Source organism: Thunnus thynnus, chromosome 7 (assembly GCF_963924715.1).
Source record: "Thunnus thynnus chromosome 7, fThuThy2.1, whole genome shotgun sequence".
Lineage (NCBI taxonomy): Eukaryota > Metazoa > Chordata > Actinopteri > Scombriformes > Scombridae > Thunnus > Thunnus thynnus.
In genome coordinates, this window is record NC_089523.1 from 15,272,144 (window position 1) to 15,293,298 (window position 21,155).

Sequence of the window (21,155 nt, forward strand, 5' to 3'; positions counted from 1 at the left end):
AAAGCCACAAGCAAGGAAGCACTCTCTACTCACTTCTTCAACTTAGAGTTGAACTGTCTTCACTCGTTAAAATCTGGCATAAAGCACTGACAGACAGTTTGAAGTGGGAAAAGGTTTTACTGCTACTGCACAACTGATATGTGTTATAAATACCTATAATCTTGATTATTATTTTTTGCTGATTAAAAAAAAACTTGAATAAATTCATAGTAATGGAATAAAAAGGTCATATTGGAGAAGTGAAACCAATGAGTGTCTTTAATGACTAAAGCCTTAAGTTTCCATGAGCAAATCTCTATTGCATATGACCAATTTGCCATTAGGCTCTTGTGTGGAGCCAACAGTATATGAGAACAAGAAGAGCAGAAATCAAATGTTGTTGTGAGTCAAGTGAGGTCTCCTTCTCACTTGACTCATCCCTTATATTTCAGTTTGGCTTGTTACAACACATTTTAGTATGCTACTGAATATGATAATCTGTATAATAAATAATATGTATATGCTGTTGCAATGTAGTCATATTTGAACATAATTTCTAGAAGACAGTGTTGCAAAAGGACTTCAAACTTCAATTTCTTGTGACTTTTTGGCTAACATAAGCACTGATATTGATATATCTGCTATAAGATAACGTCAGCTGATATATCAGCACAGTTGGTGTATCTGTCTAGCTACTACTACTGTATTTACTTGCAAACTGTTCAAATTTTGGTTGGTCGAAATGGCCCGTCTTTGACATTTTGTCTTCCAGGTACAGGCAGTGTACTATTTGCCACAAACCTTACAGTATACTCCCACAGCTGGTTTGCTCATAACACCTCTAGCGCTAACCACAGAATGTTTCACATCACGTGGTAATCCTTTTTAATCATTGGTCTATAAATTTGACTGGTAGTGATATTTATGAAGAATAAAAGTTAAAATTGTCCCTTTGTACTGTATTTCAAAAGGAAATAATTCTTATAATATATGGTAGACTTAATGTTAAAGCTCTATGAGTTGGATGAGACTATAGTAAAATTTTTACATCCAGGAAAACTTTACACAACAATGAAATATTAATCAACAGCTTGTATATTTTCTATAAAACAATGACTAGGCCTTATAGAACATCTTCTGTATAACGTTGTGTAGATTTTAACACCTTTACACGCAGCCTTGCTTAGGGGGCAAACAGGAATTGTTTGGCCAGGGCAGAATGTGGAAGGAAAGGCTTTCAGATCATAACCACAGCCCCAAAGGAATAAATATACAAAGCACTTCTCGGAAAAGTTCTTCCGTGTACTAAAGCAAATGCAGAACATGTGTGTCAAAACTGTTTTAAATTAAAAAAAAAATACTAATTAAATTTTAGAAAATATGAAGTACTGCATGGTGACTGCCTCTTAGCTATCTGCTTGTCTCTCTAACACATTCTTAATTTGTTTGTGCTCCAGAAATAGTAATTATAACTGTTCATATAGCATCTATTATATATCTGTCTGTCCAAGAAGAGGGACCCCCCCCCCCTCACCTGGGTTTTTTGGGGGGACCTTCTTACCTTAAATGACCCAAGGGTCTAAGAATAAAGGATGTTGTATTCTGTACAGATTGTAAAGCTACACACACACACACACACACACACACACACACACACATACACACACACACACACACACACACACACACACACACATATATATATATACATACACACACACACACACACACACATATATATATATATATATATATACACACACACACATATATATATATCCTTCTTCTCGATGTTGCTGTCGCTTTTTACACACACACATACATATATATCTATATCTATATATCTATATATATATATATATATCTCAGCAAAACAAACATCAGTTACACACTGTTTTGTTTCTAAAATTTGCTATGAAGTCTTTTTACAACTAAATTAGAACTACATGTGTGAATGTTCAGGCTGATTCTTCAGGTTGTTTATTGCTGACACAGATATAAAGCATGTAAAAAGCGACAGCAACATCGAGAAGAAGGAACACGAGAAGCTCGAAAAATACCAAGGGCTGAAAGAGGAGCTAGAAAAGATGTTGGGAGTAAAGGCAACAGTGGTGCCAGTCATAATTGGAGCACTGGGGGCTGTCACCCACAAACTGGGAGAGTGTCTCCAGCAGATTCCAGGTACAACATCTGAGGTCTCTGTCCAGAAGAGCGCAGTCCTAGGAACAGCTAAGATACTGCGAAGAACCCTCAAACTCCCAGACCTCTGGTAGAGGACCCAAGGAAGGAAGACACACCACCACCCCCATGGGAGGGGGGGTGAGAAAGGGAATTTTTATAATTAAATGTACTTATTATGATTTACCTCTTTTCATCTCTTAGTACAGTTAGTCTGAGAAACTTCTAGGGCCTAAATTATATTGCAGCTTTAGTCATACTGCTTTAGTAAATTGGGCGTGTGTGAGTTTCAATCAAAATTGGCTTGTACCCAACTGATCGTTCAAGGGGCAACAAGGAAAGGTTGGTGGCTGTTGGTTGCTATTTCAAGAAATGCACAGGATGAGATATAGTTGTCAGTGTTGTTGCTATTGTTGTTGTTTTTATTGGTCAACAGTAAAGATAAAGACATTCCCAGAGCTCTCATTAAATGTGAAGTTGGACAGGAGGGTCCTGTGTGTATCAGAGTTTCCCTTCTACCTATATAAGGTCAATGACAGAAATGAAACTCTAGTTACTGTATATATGAAGGGAATCCCTTAGTGGTTTGCCTGTGTGGGTGTTTGTGAATGTGAATTTGAATACAATAAATGCTGTGAACAATAGGATTATGAACTGTCAATTTTTGTGATGTCAGGATAAATGTTTTAATAACCAACTTAGATAGGCCTTGATTAATCTAACCCAAAATCAATCCCTGACCTTGAAGTTCCTGATCCAAGATTGAGAATTGTCACTGAGTAAGACCTTAGTCCATACTGTACAATTTAACCTGAGGATATATGCCGATGTAATAACAACCAACAGCGGCCACCAACAGCCTCCAAAAGAGCATAGAAGCTAGTAGCAAATCAGGCTGGATTACCTTCTGGGCAAAGTGGGCAACTACATCGGGAACCCCGGGAGAACTGAAAGCTGCTGTGTGGCAATTGGTTTGTGGTAATATTTTCAAATGTAACTTTGTTGGATTGTTGGAATATCCATTACCAAAGCAAAATATCATTGGACAATGGACCCTCATATGGGTCCTGCTTTATCACCTCATCTTGTGGGCCCTACATCAAATAATTTTAAGACAATTATTTCAATTAATATGCTTACATGGTGCATGGTCCTAAATTAGTTTGTGTTTAAATAAATGACCACACAGCAAACCGGGGGGCAGGTAATATTCCCGCATAGAAATACTGTACACAGCAGCTCATTTTTTCTCTAGGACCCCATTAGAGCATAACCCAGCCATGATTGCAGAAGAGACATTGAATTTTGTGCTAAGACATTTTGTAGGAAAAGCACAGGTGTGGATAATAGTGGACCGCCACTGCTTTTCTTACAAGCAAAACGTCTGCTGTTAAAGGCCTATTGACAATTCTTATTCATTCATAACCTACAAGTATTTTTAATTAAAAAGAGACCATTTAAACAACAAAAAGTTATTTTAGAATTAAAAAACCCTTCGATGACACAATTTTAGAAGTCAGTAGATTACAGAAATAGGAACAGAATAGATAAAGCTGACTGCATGAGAGCTGCCAGATTTGTTTTCTAAAGGAGCCAGCATATCTCAGAAGTTTAGTATCTCACATGATGCTAAACCCTCATTAGAAATGTAGTTGTTGAATGCTTACAAAATAAATCATTGTTTTGTCTGTCTTTGTTAATATAACAAATTACATTGTGGTCAAAGTTCACTGATTGGTACAGCAGAAATACCAATTCATCTTTAATACCTTGAGCATGTGAAAAACCCAACCGAACAGAACAGATGCTGACTTTGCGCCTATCCTACGTAAACAGCGTAAGTAAATTGCATGGGAATCGTGTCACGTGGTACAAGGGTTCGTAGTTGCTGCCTAGTAACCGCGCAAGCATAATCTCGAACAACACATAGACACGAGCAGCAACAGATTGCTATTGCTTCACTTCATGGATTGAGTTACCATAGCCTCTGGAACTATAGCATTCGGTGGCAAAACGGTATGAAACAAGGGTTACCGTTAATTAGCTAGCATGCTCAGATCGAGCCAGCTAGCTAGTATGGGTAACATTGTTTAACAGAGGCGGTGAGCTAACGATAGCTAGCTAGCTGATGTTGCCCTCCTATAACTTAGCCAATGCTTATAACTTCTCTAACGTTATTGTAGCACTTCCCATGTAACTAAGTAGAAGAAACTGCTTGAACAAAAACTAGCAGAACACATGCTGGCTAAGGTTAGATAAGCTAAATTGTTCTGAGCGCTAGCACATTTAAGATAATGTCAATGTTAGCTAACGGTTGAACTCAGCAACGATATCAGTACTTATAGCACTGCTCTAACGTATCACTTCAATGACGTTAAATGTAACCCATATCCCTTTATTATATTCTTTTTGTGTATAGTTTATCTTTCTCAGTGTCTGCACAGTAGCTCCAGCTAAAAGATGCCCCACGGTTCAGATGATGCTCGCAAGAAGTTTATCTTGACTACAACTGGAAACTTTTATGGGCTGAAGCCTTCGTCCTCCCTGGATGACAGCCCAGAGCTCAATAACTTCTTGGACGACGGAAATGAATTTGTCCTGTCCATCAGCAGACATGAAAATGACCTTTACTTGTCAAATAAGGTAACGTTAAGACAACTGTCTGAAGCATCATTACAATGTTCAAGTTTCCTATGGAGCAACATATTCATGTGAAGGGCTTTGGGCTCATAATTAATAAAAATCATAGCCCTAAACCAATGTTTGATAATTGGTTATAAGAACAAAATCTTCCAAACTAAACCATAAAGTATGATGAATAAGTCATTTCGACAAAGACCATAGAAAGGAGATGCTCTGTGGTACAAGTCAAAGGTATTGGGAGAAATTATAAAATATGTCTCAGGTCATTAAATAAGTAACCAGTAACTTTATTTATGCAACATTTTCAAAAACAAATTAACTGTCATATGTTGACTTGACAATGAAACAATGTCCTCTTTTTCTTTTTGAATTCACCAGATTGAAGCATCGGGGGACAGCAGAGAGAAGGTGTTGGTGTTCTTCAAGCTGTATCCAACAGTAATCACAGAGGACAACCTCCACCAGAGCCTCCTTGTGTCGTCCATGCTGGAGTCTCCCATCAACACCCTCTACCAGGCTGTCAGACAGGTCTTTGCGCCTGTGCTGCTCAAGGTGAGCCTGCTTCTGTGAATTAACACATTCCATAGATGAGCTCCTTTGCTATCAAAATTAACCTAATCCAAACACCAAAAAAAGAAGAGAAACCTCAGGGAATTTTAAATGAACTATTGTAAATGAACTATTCTACATACAATATACAACATTACAATATATACTTGAATACTATTTAAAAGTATTTTCTCCGAAAGAGTTTGTTAAAGGATTTAGGGTGCCCAAATATTGGACATAGGACAAGACTACATAGTACAAAGCTTGAGAAAGTTTCTGTCTTTTCTTGTTCTCAAGGATGAGCACTGGCGTTCAGCATTTGACCCTAAGCTGGCAGGCCTGCTGAGTGAGTTGGAGCTGGGCCTGGGCTCAGTGGTCCGCCAGTCTGGAGCACAACCCTCTGCCAAGAAGGCCCGTACAGAAGAAGATGTCCTAGGTATGTACATGCATTTTTCTAGTAAGAGATACACAGGTCAGGGCCATAGTGCCTACAGAATGATCTTAGAGGTGATAGTAGATAGTGCTAATTGGTGAAGAATCTTACAATTGCCTATTAAAGGGAAGTGTTAATGATTCTTGTGGATTACCTTAATTAAAGTGTTCCTTGTGGAAAAGTTAATCCTTATTGCTTGGAGCTGTATTGACATGCTCTATCAGCTAAACTTTAAAGGACAACTACATTTATATATTTATAACTGACCTGTCACTCATTGGGTTAAGAATGTACTGTGCAAGACAAATATCATACATAAAAGTGTACCTTGTGTGCATAATCAGGTAATTTCAGTTTTGCCTATCAGGATGACATGGATTCTCATGACATATAGGCTACAGCACATATTTGTTGACTTAGTTGCTCGTTGCCTCCGGTGTAACACTGGCACTCAGCTTGCAACCTGCTGTCAATCAAACGCATACACCAATACACCCCTCCTCCTCCTGCATCTCTGATATTCCTCCACATTCCTTTTGTTCTTTCTTTTAATGATAAAAAACTTTTAACAATACCTTTAAAAAAAACATGTTGACGTTATTTTTGACTGCAAAATCTGATGAGTAAATGTGATTTCAGTTAAACTTTAATTGTAACTGAGTGGAACCAGGATACATTATGCTTTTCACACTATGTACTTATATTTTCTCTACACTATGCAGGCATCCTTACTCCCAATGATGAGTTCCAGTACTGGGAAGATCTCTCTGAGTCCACAGAGAAGAACAGTGTGAGAGAAAGGGCTACACATTTCACCGAGCAATTTAAACCCATACAAAAGGTACGCATGCACAACTTTATGAATCAGAACTGCCTACATGAAAAAAAGGAAAAATAAAGTGGAATAACTATATTTACTATATATTTTCAAATGTATACAAGGTAGTTGCTAATGAGATTATAATTGTTGAGACATATTAGACTGAACTATAATCTGTTACTGTACTGAGCAGTGGGTTCATAGATAAGTTGGTAAAAGAAAACTGATTCTTTTTATTATTTTAAGTTTGAAAACCCTGAAATTGTGAATATCAACATTGACTTTATTTTACATCCTGTTTTGAACAGTATTTGATAATTGCTATAGAGTCTGATATATCAAATTATAGTGAACAACTGTAACTGGGAGAAAAGAAAATTAAACCAAACTACATATTCCTTTGTGTTTCCACCAGGAGTATTGTGGTCTTGATGGCCTGTCTATGGCTGATGTTGTGGATCTAGTGGAACAGAGCAGAGACACTCTGGATGACGTCTGGCGGCAGACTGATTATGAACCCTATCCAGAAACACGCATGGTCCGACTCATGGATGTTATTGGTGAGACTCTCTCCGAAGCCAAAACCAGGAAACGAAAACAAATATTTGCTGATGTCGTTTTTAAGGGACAGTGTGCGTCACTACTTCTGTTACAGAGATCTTTTTGGTACTGAAAAAATGTACATCTTTTGAGAACTGAAACTGTCACTACAGGAACTCCTCACAACACATACCGTACATGCAGAACATGGGTTGTCAATAGTATGGTAAAATAAAATGGCAATATGCTTAGTATTGCAATGGTTGATTAGTAACATTGAATCAGTACTACTGATTTGCTCATGTGTTAACATTTATTTTGTTTATACATGTAAAAGGTGGAGCCCTGGGAAGATATGTGCAGAGAAAACTGAGTGATCTTAAAATTTTTGAGGAGCCGTTTGTATCCATGAGAGAGAACCTGAGAACGGGTGTTGCAATCTGTGAGCAGTGGGTGGTAGCTTGTGAGCACCTGACTGGACAGGTATGGATGAGAAAAAGTACAAAATGGTTTCAAAAATCAAATCCTTTACTGAAGTTTTTTTTTTTTCCACTTCATCAGAAAACTTCACTGACAACCCGTCTTGATCCTTTGAAATAAAAGCTAGAAGGAGATCATCTGTGTCATTGTGATAAACACTGAATCATGTTTAATTGCCTTTTTGTCTCAGGTGTGGAAGAGACATGCTCCTCACCCCTGGAAGGGAAATAAGCACTGTCCACAAACCCTGCATTGTCTTGCAAAAAGATTGGATGAGGTAAGATAGGGTTCTGATCTGATGAAAAACATTTATTCAATAGTGCATATTTCTCATTATTTTCACATGATATTGTGGTAAAGTCGGTGCATTCCATTCAGTGCTTAAAATGCATTTGTAAGTATACTTGTGGTTGTCCTGTCCTTGTTTCTGTTTGTTTGTAATGTCAAACATTCAATTGGAATTTCCACTTTCCTACCTACATAATTACCGAAAAGTGAACTTCAAATGGACTGATAAGGAGACTCACCCTTTTATGGCTTTTTCAAGCCTCCTTACTTTTGTAATACTTATACTTATAATGCTATCGTACTTTTATATACTATTATACAACATTGTTAAATTTATAGTACTCTTTGTTATGATTTTTAGATGCAAGATGCACCTTATTGATCCATCAAGTAACTCACACACATTTTGCTTTCATGACACGTTCGTCTGTACAGATTTAATCTTCCTAACTTTTGTTTTTCATCAAAGGAGTCTTTTGAATGGGACAGCCATATTGACATGTTATGACATGTTTTGTATTGAAATACGGGCTATGAAAGATGGAGATCCTCAATGGCGACAGTGCCTTTGATAAACTACCTACCTCTACAGTAGTGTCTGTTGGTATGAATGACAATTTATGTAATGTAAGGATCATTCTCTTGTCATTTCCCTGCACTTCTGCAGGGCTACACTGATCCAGAGACATATAGCCACTGTCACATAAATACAGAAGCTTCTTTTCTCTTTATAATAATAATTTGTATCATTTCCTTTATGGACAGAATATTTGGTGTGGGAACTTTCTGATATCTGCCCTGTCAGCATTTTCGATTGCATGTTTGACATGGACGTTTGTCAGTTTAGCAGGCTTATGGACATTTTATATGGAGATGTGCTATTGTTTAGAATGTTCTACAAAAAAGTTTAGGTGTGACACGCATACCCTTATACACTTATACACAGCATAAGCATCAATTAGTGCTACAGTAGGTCAGTAACAAGTTGTGAGTCATGTTGTTGAATCTTGTGAGCCTAATGAACAAACGCATAAATAAAACAGTGGACATAGATAAAATGTGAATGGACTCTCTCTGTTTATGTCTACCAGGTGGTGACTCTGCGGATGGTCCATGAGAAACTGCTGCGTTTGCTACCAGGAGGAAAGCAGCAGGCTCTGACCTCAGATCGTGTGTTTGAACCCTTCTCTGGACTCAATCCTTTGCACTACAACCCTTACACTGAGGTCAGTAATAGGGGACTGGGTGTATGCATGTGACACTTCCAAATTACCTTGTTCGAGCCTTCCCCATGCCTGTGGTTGGTTGATTGCAATGGCTAAATGGCAGGATAGATTATGAATGTAGGTTCTTAATTGTGTGGCAGCTTTATTTGTTCCAAAATTAACATTTCCAACATAACCTGGATTACTATCCAGGCTGAGAAAAGTTCAATCGTGCTTTCTTTCTGGTCAAAGCAGCTAGTAGTAACAAACACCAGCTACAGCAAATTTGTGATTTTTTTGCCTACTTCAATTGACTTTGATCCTGTATTTAATCACAGTTTTGTACCTGCAAACAAAGAAAAGCAATAGTGTATAATGTGGACATTCTACACAGTCTTTGGGCAAGGATGAACCTGTTTACTTGTAGTCTGAATTTTTTTTTTTTTGTAGCCGCTTTGGAGATCAGCAATGGCACAGTTTGAACGTCTAATGGCTCCGTCAGAGCAGGAGGTGGCTGGTAGACTAAAGAGCTACATTGCTGATGTGCAGGACAATCCGCAACAGGTAGTGAAACATACTACTTCAGCTCAGGTTGTAAATACTGTGTGTGTGTGTGTATGTTGATTTAGGAACTTACCTTATGTGCCTGTGTGTGTGTGTTCCTTTTCTAGCTCTTGCACTTTTTTCAAAAGCACAAAGAGTTGATTAGACGTCCCACCATCAGCAAAGTGCTACAGACAGAGAGAGAGACCCTACTGGCCAGACTGCTGGACTACAACAGGGGTACATTATTATGTCTCAAAGCAGCTTGTTATTGTGTTTTGTGTGGAAAATCAGAATACCTAAATGTAAAATAATGTGTTACATTGACAGAAAAATTAGAAAATCTCTTGTCTGTAACGAATAGCTTTGTAACGGAAGAGTCAGTGTGAGTATCATGAAACATTGATGTTCTCTGTCTTTGACCCCTCCCTACTGCATTGATTTTCTTAGGCCTGAAGACTGACTTTGAGAGTCGTTGCCATGGAGGACCTGGAGAAAAGTCTGGGCCACTCATTGGCAGGAACCTCCCTGAGGTGGTCAACAAAATTGTCTGGGTCCGGCAGCTGATACACAAGGTAACTGAGTGTGTGTCTACATATGTTCACACACACACATTGTATATGTCATTGTTTACCAAATAGCACAAACTTTCTTGTCCTCATGTTTAAGAGAAGGTTTCACAATTGTTGTTTACAGTTGTTGTATAATATGTATTTTTTTCTTTGGTATTCATGTGCTTGCATCAGATGGAGGATTCTGTCCGCATTGCTGAGGCTTTGCTTTCAGACCTGTCAGGGTTCAAAGGGTTCCTGCATTTCTGTGATGATCTGCTGGAAGTTTTGAGGGCGTATGAACAGGAACAGTTCGAGGACTGGTCAAGAGATATACTCTCTGGACTGGCTGACCCAAAGTCAGGAATCAGGTTGGACACACTGAACACTGTGACCTCAGTTAACAAGACAAAGGCTCAGAGCAACACTATGATCAAGAATTGAATTGCACTGAAAGCAATTAGATCATTAATATGTCAGCATTGGAGAGACTAGCCAGAAAAGTGATGCTACAGTGTTTTGGATAGTAATGTGAATTATTTCTTCCATAAGCTCATAAGAATGTTTACTGCTGTTTTCCATAGTTTTTCTTCTCCATATTTCTCAAGTTTACATTTGTAATGTTTGAAATACATCCTGTATTTCTCCAGTGTGACTGTCTTTCTCTTTAGTCTCCAGGCCAGTAACCGAGTGATGGACCTGGACCATGTGGATGGCAGGCTAAAGATCCAGTACTCAGACAGACTGGTCAGTCTGCTCAGGGAGGTCAGGCAGCTTTCTGCCCTTGGCTTTCCGATTCCTGCCAAGATACAACAGGCTGCTAATACTGCAGACAAATTCTACAGACAGGCCATTGTCCTGAAACAGGTGAGAGTGAGAGTCTAGACACACCCATGCACACACAAACTAACATTTTCTTTCCTCATTTATTTATTAATGTCTGCCTCATTATTTCTGTTATAATTTGTCTCACTCTCATTACGTAACAAAGTGTTACTGTGTTGTAGGTGGCCCATTTCTACAACACCATTGACCAGCAGATGATTCCCTCTCAGAGACCTATGATGCTTGGTGTTGCCCTGGCCTTTGAACAGGTTATTAAGGTACTGCCCACAGCTGGAAATTATTGTTCTTACTTTCTATGCCTTGCACGTTAATGTTACAGAACATGTTGTTATAATTATTACTATTTTTTATAAAAGTGTAATATTATAAAAAGGGAATGGGGACTTAAAGATTTTCCAGTGCTTAACTTTTCTTGTGTGTACTAACCATACAAAAGAAAGAAGTATGACCCTTTTTTTTTTTTTATAGTTCATAGAAAAGTATAGTTCCTGAAATTTCTTCAGCACAAAAACATCTTGTGAAAAATGAAACTAACTCTAAATAGAAGGTCGGTTTCCAGGAAGTTTGAGGCTGGTAGTGTATAAAAGCCTATTAGCACCTATGAATTGCACCTGGGCAATATACTACCTTGAACTGTAGATAACCTCTTTTCTTTTCTTTCTCAGAATCCTCGTTCTCAGTCAAAGGAATCGGGCGGTAAATTGCAGATCACCTGGGACAACCCAAAAGAGTTGGAAGTTTACATTGCCAAGCTGCAGTCTGCAGCTGAGAAACTCTCCACCGAGAACAGGAAGCTACGCAAATGGCACACTGACTTCATCGACAAGGTTGTAGCTTGTCCTGATGTTTTAATCACGGTTATTTTATGAAATAAATGATAATAGAGGAAGTGAGCGCTAGGACTGTAATTTGAATCCTTTGTTGTTTGCACATTTCTACGGAACTTTAGGTTATTTACATAACCCCGGCTCTCTGAGTAATATGCGTGGGATATCTCACTATGGAATGCACGCATTGCCGCAGCCCTTAGAAGCATTCACCTCATTACACCAATCCTGATTGGCTGGTGAATGTGTTCTTCCGCATCAGGTAGTGCCATTTACCTTTAACCAAATCATGCGGATGACACAGTCTCATTCAAGATAAGCACTTTCTCTCACTCACTCAAGCAAGAAGGATTGTCTGGTGAGACATCTCACTTATTACTCAGAGAACAGGGGTTATGTAAATAACCTAAGTTCTCTTTCATAATATTCATTTCGATGTCTCACTGTGGGATGTGGTAGCTCCGTATTGCCTGGCAAGTTTATCTAGCGTCCACCAACCCACAGGGATAGTTGCTCTGTTCCAGTTAGGACTCCAGGACTGTGTGTGCCACACATGGGGCAGAGACGTCTAGCATATAGAAACGGACAAAAGTGAGAGGTGTGGACCAATTCGCTGCAGCACAAATGTCCTGAACAGAAACTCCCCTGAATAAGGCCCAGGATGTCCGAGGTGGGGAGAGGAGAACTTGTGTGCTGCTCTCATCTCCATCCCAAGAAGTGGTGGAGGTCTTGGGCTTCGCAGCCTGGGTAGGAGTGATGAAAATATCGTCCTCCTCTTCATCCTCTGATATCAGGAGATCCAAGGTGTCATCTTTGTCTTCCCCATAGTCCAAGTCCAGGATGTCTTCCTCTGGCAGGGGAACCGGAGCCACGTCCAGCTGGAAGCCTCAGCTTTGCTTTTGAGTGGGTGGTAGCTGGTAGGGAGATAGGGATCATGTTCAGACAAGCTAGCTTGGCAGGCTAGCTGTCTGCGGAGACTTTCGACAGTGAATACACAGCAGTGTTGACACAAGCTAGCTAGCTGTGTTCCAGCCCTAAGCAGCCTGAGCAGACCTGGTGTGTGTCTTTGCTTGGAATTTTATTTCTACAGGGACAGGCCCTGGAGCCTCTGTCACCTCTGGTGTGAGGGGTTTTAGCCCCCATTCCTCACGAGCTGTTGTGCAGGCAGGGAGTCAAGGCAGCTAGCTGGTGTGCTAACTGTGAAGAAGCCGAGAGATTGGATGGGATGCTAACACTCGATGGTGCTTGACCTACCGTGGCGAGGAGTTGAGAAGCAATGACCAAGCAGTGGAGGGCAAGGAAAACACCGAATCCAGTCTGGTGTAACCGGAAGAAGAAGCAAAATCTAAAGTTTGCTAATGCCTGGTGATGGAAGCTACATAAGATCCGCGTGTGGACAGTTAAGCTAGCTAGCTTCGATGTGAGATATGCTCTGAGTGAGAAGAGGTGTTTTAATGAGGCTGTGTTGTCCGCATAAGCTATTTAAGGTAGGTGGCACTACCTGATGCGGATGAACCCATTCACCAGCCAATCAGGATCGGTGTAATGAGATTAATGCTTCTGAGGGCTGCAGTTAGGCGTGCATCCCACGGTGAGACATCAAAACGAATACTATGAAAAAGAACTGTAATTTTTTCCCCCACTTGGCTTGACACACGCTTGTTGTTGTGTTTCTCAGGTAGTGACATTGATGAATGTGGATCTACTGAGACATCAGCAGCGCTGGAAGGATGGCCTTCAGGAGCTCCGTACTGGTTTTGCCACTCTGGAGGCTCAGGTATTGATAACAATAAGAAGTATATGTGTCTTGGGTTGTGCTGGCCTTCAACACATTTTTTACTGTAATCATATATTCATGGGCCTCCATGGGTACTGCAATAATTCATCTAACAAACAAATGTATGTTGCTGAAGGCTAAAATGATGCTCATTTCAAATAATGCGCTTGGAAGTGGAGACCAATACAGAATCATAATAAAAATAGTTTATGGCCTTGTCAGCAGATTATCAGTATGAAATCCATATCTCATTGTAAATGTTAAATGGCCTGCATTTATATAGCGCCTTTCTAGTCTATCAACCACTCAAAGAACTTTACAATAGATGCCAACATTCACCCATTCACACACACATTCATACACTGATGGCAGAGGCTGCCATGCAAGGTGCCAACCTGCTCATCAGGAACGAAACAGTGCTTCTTATCCAAAGTGTCCCACAGTGTTTCTATGCTTATACATTTACACAACAGTCACACAACGATGGCACAGCCATTGGGAGCAATTTGGTTTTAAGTCAGTATCTTGCCCAAGGACACTTAAGCTGAAATTAGTTTCCGAGTCTGCGAGGGTCCACTAGGGTCCGCATGATGTAAATTTCGTCATCAGAGGGTGTGCGCATAGGCTCTGTGCGGATATCCGCGTACCTGCGATTTGTTGTTTCTGCATGGACCTGTCCGCACCGGTCTGCGCGGTCACAACGCTGTGTTCCTGTAGACGGCGATCTACTGCACATGTGTGGAACACGTCCTCCAAGTGGACCCCAGAAAGTAGTATAAACAGAACAACTACCCGTCCATGGTGTCCACAGCTGTCTGTGTGTGCTTAGTGGATGACCCACCCTACCTCCTGAGCCACAGCCGCCCAGAGTTGTATTTTGTAATGATACAAAATGACTTTAGTGCCCGTTAGTAAGTTTTTCAGTGAATATACACAACCTGTACAACAAATCTTAATTCTCTTCACTGGAAAGCTAATTCATGTATGTGTGTCTGTGTGTTAAGGGCTTTAGGTCTGACGACATGCGGGCATGGCGTCAGCATTGGAACCATCAGCTATACAAGGCTCTTGAACACCAGTACCAGACTGGGCTGGAGGCTCTGAACAAGAACCTGCCTGAAATACACATAGACCTCACTTTCAAGTCAGTACACTGACTTTTACTTTTCCAACTTGCTGTCTAATTCTCTTTGTATCTGTTCTCTATTTCTGTTTCTCTCTGCTTTGTGTCTCTTTTTGAGCGGGTTGGCATAATTTTCTCTTCCTCTCACAAATGTCTTTTTCAACTTATGTTTAAACCACTAGCAGTGTCCATCTCTTGATTCTTACACTTGGCTGTAGCCTCTCTTGGCCTGGCTATCTTCTCTTTCTTTCTCTCTTCTCAAAGACATGTGTGGATTAAAGGAAAAAAATAACCTTTTTCCATTTCCCCTCTCCTTCCTATGAATAGGCAGGGGCGTTTGCAGTTCCGTCCTCCATTTGAGGAGGTGCGAGCACGCTATTTCAGAGAAATGAAGCGGTTCATCTCGATCCCAAACCAGTTCAAAGGGGTCAGTGCCCAGGGGGAGGATCTTATCTTCAGTGTCATGATTGACAGGAATGCCTCTGGGTTCCTCACCATCTTCAGTAAGGCTGAGGACCTCTTTAGCCGCCTGCAGGCTATACAGAATAAGTTCAAGGTGCCTGAACAACATATGATTATTACATTAATAATGATTATGATTATAATGATAAGGATTGGTTTTTAAAATGATTGTTATGCCTCTGCTGGGATGTTGTGTTGATAGATATGTTATTTTTTATGAATGTTAATTTGATAATTTTTTTTTCATCTTTTGCTCATTGAAGCATTGCTGTGACCATCTGCTGTGCACTTTTCTTTGAGAGAATGCAACTTGGATTAGTCATGCTTCTCTCTGTTTATATACTGAAGTTCAGTTGTTTTCATTGTTAGCATTTTCCCCCTTTATACACCCATGACAGAATGTGAGCACAGTATAGTATGTTTTCCCTTTTGTCTGCATCCATGCATATCTGAACTGATCGGGAAATCCCTCCACCAACTCCAGACATCTCATTTACCTCCCCCCTTTCTTTAGTTCTCTTTTACGTCACTTACGGTACACCATGTTTTTACATGTAGTTTTTGTAACCTTTGACACAGTCACATTTAAAATTAGGAAATATGCACTGGACCCAATCTTCCTATGATTCTATGTGTACATGTGTGTCTGTGTGTGTGTGTTGGAGGAGTGGGTGGTGCTGGGCAAGGTGGATTTAGAGAAGTTAGTCGAGAAGCATCTGAACTCCGTGCAGGACTGGGAGAGAAACTTCAAGGCCCTGAAAGCTAGAGGGAAAGAGTCTGAACGTTTGCCCAGGTACATATTATACGTACTGTAATAAACCCAAGTAAATACAAAGTGAAGCCTAGGATTTAACCAAGTTACTATAAACTATTCACTATTTATTATTACTAATGGCAGGTCACCAGTATAGAGTGAATGATGAATAAAGCCTGGTCACATTTTGTTGTTAGCACATGCTGGGTCCACTGAAACAGGTGACAATGCAACAGCATGGGAAGGTTTGTTTAGTCACAGCATTTATGACATTTAAGACATTTTAGGAAAGTTTTCATGTTTTCTCCTTTCTGTTTTTCAGTGTTATCCTTTTCACATTCCTGTTTTTGGCTTTCCAATAAGTTAGCTTCTTCTGAATCTTGCCTCTGAAAATTCTTTGTTCAACTTTTAAGGAAAGACCCTAATTTCATCTTTTCTTTGCTATACTTAGTTTTAGACTAATTCTGTCTTTGTTCCTTCGTCAGTCAGGAGAAGGTAGACTGTATCACAGTCAACTGTGAGCCAGTAAAAGCAGTCATCGATGACCTGATCCAGAGGCTGTTTGACATGCTGCTTTTATCACTCAGGAAGTCCATACAAGGTAAAGGCACACATCTTGATTGTCTTTATAATTTCAGTTTTATATTTATTATTTTCTTTGGAATGATATAAAACCTCTGACTGAACTCCCACCTTGTTTCACTGCGGAACAGCATTAAAACTGCTTTTTAATATAAATTAATCAGTGTACTTTGCATGAGTCTCAAATCTTTTCCCCTCTTTCCATTTATTTCGTGGTTCTTGTTTATGTTCATTTTGTTTTTCATCCTGTCTGCCCAATGACATCCCCTTTGCTTTTTACTTTCACTTTCCTTTTCTGTTTCCTTTCCTTTGTGCTTTTCATCTTCTCCCTTGATTTTAGGACATACACAGGCCATAGACAGTTTTGTGTCAGAGTCAATGGAGGCCTTGTCGAATCGTCCGGAAAGCATGGAGGAGATTGGTGCGGCCAGTGGCATATATAGCAAGATACTAGCCCGCAAACCTGAAGTAAGACATACACACACTAAACTCTGGCTAGGTTCTTTCTTGAATGATAGGACTAATGTTCAAGGTTTGTGCCAATAGGTCTCTCCTGCTCCCTTATGTGGGGTCGACATGGGGATTTTAGAAATAAAGGTTAAGTTTCCCACATTCTGTCGAATCTTTTTGCTACCTGTCAAAGAAATTTTCTTTTCAAATCAGTATGTAACAATAACAGACATGCATTGATTCATAAGCGTGTGGGCATTTACGCTGTATGTAATATTTCTGATGTTTGATATATAACGGTGACTTGCAATTCAATGTGGGATGGGTCAAATTTTTGACACAACATGGAAATATAACCTTACCATTCTTGCTAACTATACTGTATGGATGTGCATAGATCCTGCCACAGTTCCAGTGTGCTGAGGAGAAGAACCGCTTGCTACGAGCGGTGGCTGGGGCAGGCCTGGACTCATTGTCCTCTCTAAGGGCCAAGTGGGACAAACTGGAGCTTGTCATGGAGAGCCACCAACTCATGATCAAAGAACAGGTGACATACACATATGCACACACACACATAGGATCATGGTTTGAAAACCTCACACATCACAAATATTGTCATGTCTCTGGATCTGTTTTCTCCACTTGCTCTCTCTTGCTCTGTTCCCCCCTTAGGTGGAAGTGATGCGAAGTAATGCGGCAGGTCGTATTGATGCCTACAGGGCAGATCTGGAACGGTTTAAGGCCCGCTGGGACCAGCTGAAACCCAAAGATGAGGTACTTGAGACTGGTGATCATGCTGCCCTACTTGCCTGCCTCCAGACCATCAGAGACAAGCAGCAAGAGTTCCAGGAGCTAGAGCTTGTGCGCAGTAAACTGCTGTAAGTTGTTACTATTTTGCTGGAAATATAATTGTATATTTTCTTTTCTGAGAAAGTCAGGGCAGCTGATAAGAATGTTTGTTGCTTTCATCTCCTTAGAATTTGTTCCGGTTATATAAAGTGTGGTTCCATAAAACTTGCAACAGTGTCATTATTGTATTTATTGATTCCTAATGGCTCCTGCTTTTTGTTATCTATAGATTTTTTTTTACTTAAAACTACTCAGTATTATAACTGATGCAATTCCAAGCCTAACCTGAAAATGCGTGAAATACTATATTATTTATGGCCTCCTCTCAATTATAGTACAGTCCAGTGCACCGTGCAGAGCAGCCGCCCCTGTCTAGGAGCTATAAAGTTCACAATTGAGGTCTCACATTTAATCAGTAAGACTTAAGTTTAAGTGCCTTTACTTCAGATATCCACACAGTCAAAGAAATAAAAAGTCTGTGACTTACTGTTAGTTCAACACCATCCTAACCTACTGCAGAGTACTTCTCCAGCTTTGTACTTGACAGTACTGTTAAATAAGATGGCAATTCCTCACCTCTCCTCGTCTTAGTGAGGACTGTGCCTGTTTTGACCTGGAGGCTCCAGATTTCTCTCTGGCAGAGGAGACAAAAACAGATATGGAGGAGCACAGCCAGATGTGGAGTCTGTATGAGGAGTGGCAGCAGGGTTTCACAGAAAAGGCCCAGGAGGACTGGATTACTTTCAGGTAGGGGGTTAAGTTAAGGCCTGTAGTTAATGGGTCCTAACCTGACAAGAGTATCAGTAAATGTCAGCATGGATCTCAGTCTTCTTTACTTGCAACTATTTCCATTTATTTTCTACTGTGTGTTCAGTTATGTGTTAATGTATGTATATGTTTCTGTTTTACAGGAGTAAGACGTATGTGTTTCAGGAGTTTCTGTTTACGTGGCAGGACAGACTTAGGAAGCTGGAGCAACCTACTGCCATGTCTGTTAAACTACAAGGAGAAGTAGACAAATACAAGGTAGACAGTAATACAGTTGAAGGAATAATATGTTATTGTCTTCTTTTTAATTTCAGTAGATTTATTATACACAAAGAAGACTTGTCATAAGACCCTTAAGCACTAGAGGCTACAATGTTCATTACACTCTACAATATGAAAGTTTTGGGCAACTGTACTGACAATTCAGATACCCTATTGCCTGCCAGGGTAGTAACATGTTAGTTTGGTCCATGTGGCAGTGTAGGATAAGTTGTGGAGTCACCAAATTCAAAAGGGTTCTTCAGTTGGGGAGCATAAATTTTATGAGCAAATGTCTTACGATCACCAAAGTCAAAGGGTTCATCCAAAGTTGTTAGAATTGATCCCCTTGGGAAATTTATTATCTGTAGCTAATTCCATGACGATCATCAAATAGTTGTCAAGAGATTTTACTGTTTTACTCATGGTGGCACTAGAGGGAGGAAATGTCAGAGGATCGGTTGGATTCATCCTCTGGGGACCAGGAATGTGTGTACAATATTGCATGGCAATCCATCCACTAGTTGAAATATTTAAATCTGGACCAAAGTATTGGTGAATGTTAGTGGTTAAAGTAATGTTTCTGAAACAAGAATTTAATGTCTATGCAAATGTGAAAGAAAACTGCTCATTCTAATTTTATAGGGGATCTAATTCCATGCACTTTTATTTTCACATTTTTCCATCTTCATGTTTAGAACATGGTCCCAGTGCTGAAGTACGTGCGTGGGGAGCACCTGTCCCAGGACCACTGGTTGGACATGTTCCGTTTGCTGGGTCTTCCGAGAGGGATGACCTTAGAGAGACTCACCTTTAATGACCTCCTCAGTGTGGCAAATACCATCGTAGAAAAGGCCTTGGAGCTCAAGGTACGCACACAAACACACACACACACACACACACACACACACACACACACACACACACACACACACACACACACAAGTGAGTGTGTGGGTGTGTATGAGTGTATATATACAAGGTGGAAGCACACACTTCTGTTGGGACCCACACCTCTTTAAATTGTTCATATTTTGTTTGATCATAATATTATATTATTATATTATAGGGTATGGGATATGATGATATTTTATATGTCTATAAAAATTCAAACTGTTCTGGTTTTATTAGCATCATTACTGTAATAAGTGACAACGGACACCAGAGGGCAGCTGCAACTAAGAAATTCATATGCTTTGATAGAGGAAAAGTTCTTTGATTTTTTATTATTTAGGTTTACATGCATAATCATATAGGGTTTGTAATTAAGAATTTGGCCTGTATATAAAATATGAGCATTTTATGCCTTTCTCAACTAACCATAATAACTAGGTTAATGTGATTATGTGTTGTAGGATCTGAACAGCCGTGCCCAGGCGGAGGTAACAATCAGAGAAGCATTGAGGGAACTGGATTTGTGGGGCGCTGCAGCTACCTTCAACCTTACCGAGTACACAGACAGCAGCAGCAGCACTCTCACCCTCATCAAGGACTGGAAGGATATAGTCAACCAGGTAGACACATGTACACACAGAACCAAACAAATTTTTACTCACATACATGAACAAGTTGTCACACTGAGTCAGGGAACGTTTCAAAAATCCTCACATCCGCGCTAACTTCTCTTTGTCTGACTGACATGGGATTCCTCAACAACTCTGTGTTTTGACTTTTATATGCACAAAATTTAGTTTCAACAGGGGAACAAAGCACTATGAGGTGCTATCACTATGAGTTACTCTGAAGTAGGGGTTATTTGGTGCCTCTAAATAGCCTTTTTTTGCAAGATGCCCAGAAATACCCTTAGAAAAACATGTGTAAAATATTCATTTTCTGTGGTATTGTTATTAAATTAAATTGGACTAGGTAAGGCTCTATGCTGTGGTCCCATTGTGTTTTCCAGCTAATAAGTCCCATCTATAGGTCATCTACAGGCATCTGTCTGCAAAACTTTGCAAAAATATTCAGGAAGAAATAAAAACCTTCTACTTCAGTGTGTTACTGAGTGATAGTAGCACTTACAGTGATTCTGACTGTTACAGAAAAACTTCAGTGTTACCTTTCAAAAGAGATGTAAACCATGCATGTACTTCTAAAGGTTCACGAACAGCTTTCAAATTACTTTAGGTATGCTTTGGATAGGCATTTTAAGCTAATTTTACAGGAATTTAAAGCAATGTTAAGGGGTTTATCCCTGTCATCTTTAGTAACAAGTCACATGATCACTTTCCTGCATATCGCTGAGTGCAG

General features: G+C 39.9%; 1 protein-coding gene across 6 annotated transcripts in view; it reads left to right on the forward strand.

Annotated features, from left to right (window-relative positions):
• Positions 1–4,030: 4,030 nt before the first annotated feature.
• Positions 4,031–21,155, forward strand: part of dync2h1 (dynein cytoplasmic 2 heavy chain 1) — a 127,804-nt gene continuing 110,679 nt past the window's right edge. The window contains exons 1-28 of one of the 6 annotated variants that reach the window (XM_067594559.1): positions 4,031–4,173; positions 4,577–4,800; positions 5,179–5,352; positions 5,647–5,785; positions 6,505–6,623; positions 7,018–7,162; positions 7,480–7,625; positions 7,813–7,899; positions 9,002–9,136; positions 9,566–9,679; positions 9,787–9,898; positions 10,109–10,233; positions 10,405–10,580; positions 10,881–11,076; positions 11,217–11,312; positions 11,721–11,882; positions 13,561–13,659; positions 14,664–14,803; positions 15,110–15,338; positions 15,910–16,037; positions 16,484–16,599; positions 16,921–17,048; positions 17,428–17,577; positions 17,703–17,908; positions 18,471–18,626; positions 18,791–18,905; positions 19,604–19,774; positions 20,261–20,419. In XM_067594559.1, the coding sequence (XP_067450660.1) occupies positions 4,618–4,800; positions 5,179–5,352; positions 5,647–5,785; positions 6,505–6,623; positions 7,018–7,162; positions 7,480–7,625; positions 7,813–7,899; positions 9,002–9,136; positions 9,566–9,679; positions 9,787–9,898; positions 10,109–10,233; positions 10,405–10,580; positions 10,881–11,076; positions 11,217–11,312; positions 11,721–11,882; positions 13,561–13,659; positions 14,664–14,803; positions 15,110–15,338; positions 15,910–16,037; positions 16,484–16,599; positions 16,921–17,048; positions 17,428–17,577; positions 17,703–17,908; positions 18,471–18,626; positions 18,791–18,905; positions 19,604–19,774; positions 20,261–20,419 (3,906 nt within the window). In that variant the 5' untranslated portion in view covers positions 4,031–4,173; positions 4,577–4,617. Of the gene's footprint in view, positions 4,174–4,576; positions 4,801–5,178; positions 5,353–5,646; positions 5,786–6,504; positions 6,624–7,017; positions 7,163–7,479; positions 7,626–7,812; positions 7,900–9,001; positions 9,137–9,565; positions 9,680–9,786; positions 9,899–10,108; positions 10,234–10,404; positions 10,581–10,880; positions 11,077–11,216; positions 11,313–11,720; positions 11,883–12,980; positions 13,474–13,560; positions 13,660–14,663; positions 14,804–15,109; positions 15,339–15,909; positions 16,038–16,483; positions 16,600–16,920; positions 17,049–17,427; positions 17,578–17,702; positions 17,909–18,470; positions 18,627–18,790; positions 18,906–19,603; positions 19,775–20,260; positions 20,420–21,155 lie in introns of those variants that run through there. The other 5 variants (XM_067594554.1, XM_067594555.1, XM_067594556.1 and 2 more) reach the window with 5 other exon arrangements.